At 38.4% G+C, this 6,000-nt stretch overlaps 1 protein-coding gene across 1 annotated transcript; it reads right to left on the bottom strand.

Annotated features, from left to right (window-relative positions):
- Window positions 1–2,014: 2,014 nt before the first annotated feature.
- LOC101303154 (6-phosphofructokinase 3-like) lies at window positions 2,015–5,761 on the bottom strand. The gene is made up of 13 exons (XM_004287450.1): window positions 5,093–5,761; window positions 4,952–4,998; window positions 4,827–4,866; window positions 4,651–4,713; window positions 4,427–4,564; window positions 4,145–4,303; window positions 4,005–4,058; window positions 3,730–3,798; window positions 3,495–3,624; window positions 3,063–3,328; window positions 2,926–2,974; window positions 2,678–2,832; window positions 2,015–2,590 (listed from the first exon to the last, which is right to left on the bottom strand). Exons 1-13 carry the CDS (start codon window positions 5,309–5,311, stop codon window positions 2,405–2,407), a joined length of 1,575 nt encoding a protein of 524 aa, XP_004287498.1. The 5' UTR covers window positions 5,312–5,761; the 3' UTR covers window positions 2,015–2,404.
- Between the last annotated feature and the right edge of the window lie 239 nt (window positions 5,762–6,000).

Below are 6,000 nucleotides of genomic sequence, written 5' to 3'. Positions count from 1 at the left end.
AAAAAAAAAAACTTACAGACCTAAGTTTGTTTCTAGTGCTATGAATAATTGACCAAATTTTTAATGTGTGCTCCTTTGGATGAGGATATTACATCTGCCTTTGGTTTCTGATGTATATGAACTTATATATATGATCTTTTATTTTATCCCCTTATGAATTACAGGTAAACTCCAGTATTCGGGGTTCCACATGCCTATACACCATCCGGAAATTCTCTCTCCATTGATGCTTACCATAATGTGCGGGGTAAATGTATCTTATCTTTTCTGTTTTCTTGCTGAAGTGAATTAAGTAGCCTTTGATTTGGAGTTTATCTGTCAATGTGTATTCCGTAGTTTCCTACTAGTCAACAATATTTCTTTGCATTTTGTTGGGCTCCTGTTTTGTTTGTGAGAATATGTGTGTTAGTGTGTCCAACTCTCATATGCTATATATATATATATATAGGATTTTTCTCAGCTACAAACGTCCGCACCAATGGTTTTGGTGCGGATTTTCATTTTTGCACCACTTTTTGATCGAATTTCCTCATCTCCACCATCTAGTATGTAGATAATATTGTGTAGATCATCTCTGCAAAATTTCAGCCAATTTGGTAATTGTTAAGGCCCTCAAAATTGTGTCTTTCTGTTACAAACATGAACGGTTTATGTTTGACAGAATTCAATCCGTCCATTTGTTTTTCGAGTTTGAGGGCCTTAACGATTACCAAATTGGCTGAAATTTTGCAGAGATGATCTACACAATATTATCTAGATACTAGACGGTGGAGATGAGGAAATTCGATCGAAAAGTGATGCAAAAATGAAAATCCGCACCAAAAACCATTGGTGCGGATGTCCGTAGCTGAGAAAGGCTGTATATATATATACATATTTTTTTTAAAAAAATCATCTTCTTTTTAGGTAAATCCAATATAGATAGATTAAAACTGTAACCCAAAACAAATAAAATAAAATAAAATCTCTAGTCATTGCTAAACTGGTAAACATAAAACGTAGGTGTTTAAGTTTTAGCTATTTTAGTCTTCAAAATTGATATTTGTCAATTATATCTTCTAATTCTTGAATTTATCAACTATTAAGGTATTTTGTTGAAGCACATATTTAGCTTAAAATTGAAAATTTTGATTTATTTATTTATTTTTGAAATAACAACTTTACATTCAACTGTTTAGAAATAAAAATCCTTAACCGTACAGGAATAAAATTCCTATTCCTGTTAGATTTAGAAAAACATTGATGGGATGGAAAAGCCTATGTAAAGAACTACATGTACATACCCTATAGCTATCAAAACCATCTACTGAGGATTCACAATCCCTGCCCATTGGAGAGTGGAGAGTGTACCAGATTACCAGCTCACAAGATCACCTTGTGATCTTTAAAATGGCTGCTGCTCCATCTATTGGTTTTGGTCATGCCTTCCCTTCCCCCTTTTCTCCGGCCACTACAAGTACCCCTGTTTCGGGCACTACTAGTACCCCAACTGTTGGGACTACTATCACCATAACCAGCAACTCCGGCGTAGGCACTTTTTCTGGTGCGCCAACTAGTAACATTGTCATAACCCCAAGTTTTAGCGCTGCTAGTTCTCCCCTCGGCGGCAATAGTATCACCATAGCCCCATCTGTTGGCTCTACTGTCACCATAACCGTAGCTGCTTCGCGAACTACTGTCACCATAACCAGCAACCCAACTTCTTCTGGTGCAACAAGCGCCCCAAGCATTGGTGGTGCAACTACTCCATCTCTCTAGCTTTTCAGATCTGTGGAACCCCAGAGTAACAATCTAGACGTGTGATTCATAGGGGTACCCACTTTGAAGTCTCAGGCGAAAGTAGCAGATGTCTGTGTGGACTTCCAGGACGGAAGAAGTATTGCGTTTCATTTTTTTTTTTCCGACAGTGTATTGCGTTTATTCGATGTCCTGAAATAAAGTACATTACTACATTTAGGTGTTTTTGGTTCAAACTTGAGAGAATCAAGTGTTTAACATTTCTGTAGAATTTGAGTACAATGCTTTCATAGGTGATGGTACACATTCGAGCTTCATTGTGTATATACAATTTTAGTAGCAATATCTTCTATCTTCGAAGATCTTGATACTATTCAAACAACTTATATTCCTCATTTTTCATTCTGTTATCTTGGAACCTGATTGGTAACACATTGTCAAACAATGAGAGCATACAGATGGGAGCAAAGAAATCACATTCTTTTCCAAATAGCAGCCATATTTTATTAGCATGACAACAATTATCTCTTACAAATTTGTGAAAGCTTAAGCTACAGCAGTAATCTCTAATGCATTTTGATTCTAACAAGATATAAAATAGACTATCGTACCAAAATAATGGGATTGTCACTCTTAAGGAGCCGTATATGTGGTACTGATCTCAAGTTCATGTATAACTGATTTCCTTGTTCACCAAGTTGTCATCTGAACAATGTTCCTGATGAACTTCTTCATCTCTGTTGTCCTCAATGACATCTTTAGTACTCAGAAAGCTTGGTTGGTTTGTGGAAGATAGGAGCCGAGCCCACATTCGGTCTGTTATCACAACCTGGTGCTGCTTCTCGTTGATTCTCTGCAAATCAACCACCCACAGATTACTTAGAAACTATGCAATCATCGAAAAGTAAAAGTTGATTTTAGGCATGAGGCAGGTACTCACATAAAAGGGTATATAACATTCTCTCCCATTGACAGGACCTGCTACATATCCTGTGTAGCCTGCCATTGCTCCATGGACAGCACTTTGAGCAAGGAGTGTGCAGTACACGTTATCAGAACCATTGCTTGGAATAGCTCGGATCATATATGTAGGATCTGCAAACAATTGAGTGCAAAAGGTTGGATTGATTGTTCCAGTCCTTCCTACCTTTCAAGGTATAATTTATATAGAAAAAGTTGTGAACTAACCTATATATTTGAGGTTTATTGCCATTTTACTTTTTTGCGAGAAGTGATCCTGAAAAAGACCAAAAGTAGTGTTAGTGGAACTGAGTTTACTAACTTAAAATGGATGAGAAGTGAGCTTTTGACATCAGACTCCTGACCTTAATCTTCTGGGAAATCCATAGGCCAACATCTTGAAGGAGCTTGTTTCCTGAGGCATCCAGTTTGTCCATAGAGTTGATGCTTTCTGATAGAAGATCCTGCCCAGCACCTTCAGCAATGACAATAACCATGTGCCCATTTTCTTTGAGTCGCTTCGCTATGTATTCAAACAGTCCACCAGGACCCTCGAGATAGAAGGGTGATTCTGGAATCAAGCAACAGTCTACATCTCGGCTTGCAAGCGTTGCATACATAGCAATAAACCCTGCATCATAGCTTCCAGATTAAATTGTAGATAAAGGGATGGTGCAGCCAGAAAAGTACATCATATGGAAATATAATGTTGTACTTCTCATAACAAAAACATGCAGTCCCAGGCTCCCAGGCTCCCAGTTAACAGTTTAATGCAGGATGTCATAACAGGAACTTACCACTATACCGACCCATCACCTTCACAACACCAATACCATTCTCTATGCTTTCAGATTCAACATGTGCTGCATTAATTGCACGTTGAGCCTCCTCAACAGCAGAGTCAAAGCCAAAGGACTTGTCAATCACCTGTATCAACAGGAGATAGCAGTTAACAAAAGTTTGTGTTCATTTGTGACAAAACAATGGAAAACATATCCACAATAGGTAGCTAGGCTAACCCAAGAAATGTACCGGAATGTCATTATCAATGGTTTTGGGGATTCCAGCAACTACTACTTTGAGACCACGTCTTTTGATTTCCTGCATGATGAAAAAAATTTATGGTCCATAATATTATAGAAATAATACTGCAGAAGCAAATGGCATCTGCTTCTAGTAGTTTAAAGATACCAACTTGGCCACGAGAATAGAAAGCTTGGAAAGATCCAAAGCTGATATGAGATCAAAGAAAAGTGTACAGAAATTCTCATGATATCGAGAGTGAAACTCTTATAAAGTTATGCTACCTCAAATATTACAGATGCTCCCTTCTGAGTTCCATCTCCTCCAATTATGTAAACCTGTAACAAGTTCATGCGGTGGTAAGGGGAACTGAACACAAGAAATGCATACATAAAGTGTTGATCCATGAATAGCAGATAAGGACCTGATTGATTCCTCGATCTTGAATGCTGTCAACAATCTTTGATTTGTCATGGCCTCCCCTCGATGTCCCAAGGATGGTTCCACCGCGTTTGTGGATGTCATTCACACTCTTTGGAGTCAAAGGAATTATGTTCCGAGAATAGAAACCCTTGTATCCTCCCTACAAATTCATTAGCCAATATCGATGCCATTAATATACAAAACCAAATGATGCTTGATCCAAATCTTTAAATCTCAAATTTCAGCCTAACTTGGGAAATGAAATACTACAGCAATCACTTACTATTATCCCTGACACTTTCTTTACACCATACATATAGTGCAAACCACACACTATCTCCCTGATCACAGTGTTGAGTCCAGGGCATAGACCCCCACAAGTCACAATACACGCATGAACATCCTCAGCCTCAAAATACACCTGAACAACAACAAGCAACAGATTCATTGACAACACACAATACCTACTCAATTCAACTATATGCATCAAACACTCAAAACACATACTTTTTGACGTGGTCCAGCACGCCGAAAATGGATCCCCCTTGGACTATTCTTGTGACCAATAATCTGCATAACCATAGTAGAAACAATACTTAGGCATATACTAAACTGTCACAAGATAAAGAGGAAAATAGTTTAGATCAATGGAAAAAAATGAATCACAGTAGCAATAAGCTGACCTTTTGGGTAACAGTATCATCCACGTTAACGAAGTACTGCCTGCAAAATCAAACAAACCCCATGTTGAATTATTTAGCCAAATTCTGGATGCTACAGACAAATAGCAAAGATGAACAGAACTCACTTGACTACAGAGTAAGCAGGATTGTCTTGCAATGGATTTGGGTAAGTCTACAAAACACCAAACAAAAACCCATCACCAAAATTCACAAAAGCATCAATCTTTTGGCGGGAATTCATCAAAAGAATGAAACTTTGGACCTACCGGAAGATTAGGAATGTAATCCGAGAAATGCGGCACATCTTCAAGAACATAGCCATTGTCCCCCACCAGAATCTTATCCTTATTATTCTCCATGCCAGACGACCCGACCTTATGACCCGACCCGGAAAAACACTTAGACGAGTTGCTACAAACAGAGCTTGAATCCGAACCCGGAGACTTCAGAGAAATGATGGAAGAAGAGGAGAGAGAGTGATCCATTGGGTAGCGGCAGATATATACGACGAGTAGTTTGAAGTCGTATTTGGAACCATGGTTCAGATTTATAGACTTGAAAGAAAAACAGAGAATAGAGAACAAAGAAAGCGGTGGCTGCTTTGAAAAACACAACTGGCTCAAGGTTTTGGCTTCTACACGAAAACTTGGGTAAGAAACCAAACTCCCAGTTTGGAAATTCTAGAAAGTTTAACGGCTGGAAACAATTTAGCATAGGCGTGGGAGATAAGTAAAACTTAAGACTTGAAAAAAATGGAAATTAAAGGTTGACCAATGAGATCTTTTGGGTTGATGACTTCACGGGCTGGTCAATCCGGGTTTGCCCGGAAAACAGTGGTTTGGATAACGTGGGCTGCAGCTGAAAAAAGTGCTTTCTGGAGAAGCAGATAGGTTTCACAGGGGTTGTGAGGGAAATCCTATTGTTATGGTTAGGGGAGCAAAAAGCTGAAAGAGATGGCGGGTTTCAGCTTGGTGGAATCTGATTCAGATGATTCTTGTGCTACTTATGTATGATTGATGAGAATAGTTGGTGATCATCCACATGTTTTTAGGCTCTTGATAATTTGATATAACATTGACATGATTTGTTTTCTCATGGTGATGCAACTTCTAATTTAGTCTAATCAGAGCATGCTTCATTGCTTCATTGCATTTTTGTCTGTGCTATTATTATA

The sequence above is a fragment of the Fragaria vesca genome, linkage group LG1 (genome assembly GCF_000184155.1).
Source record: "Fragaria vesca subsp. vesca linkage group LG1, FraVesHawaii_1.0, whole genome shotgun sequence".
Lineage (NCBI taxonomy): Eukaryota > Viridiplantae > Streptophyta > Magnoliopsida > Rosales > Rosaceae > Fragaria > Fragaria vesca.
Note: the sequence above shows the minus strand (reverse complement) of the source record. Positions and strands in the feature narration are given on the sequence as shown.

Coding starts and splice junctions, on each gene's coding strand:
- LOC101303154 (XM_004287450.1), bottom strand. CDS start 5,311: ATGGATCACTCTCTCTCCTCTTCTTCCATCATTTCTCTGAAGTCTCCG. Junction 4,999..5,092: donor ATTACATTCCTAATCTTCCG/GTAGGTCCAAAG, acceptor GGTGTTTTGTAG/ACTTACCCAAATCCATTGCA. Junction 4,714..4,826: donor ATGATACTGTTACCCAAAAG/GTCAGCTTATTG, acceptor ATGGTTATGCAG/ATTATTGGTCACAAGAATAG.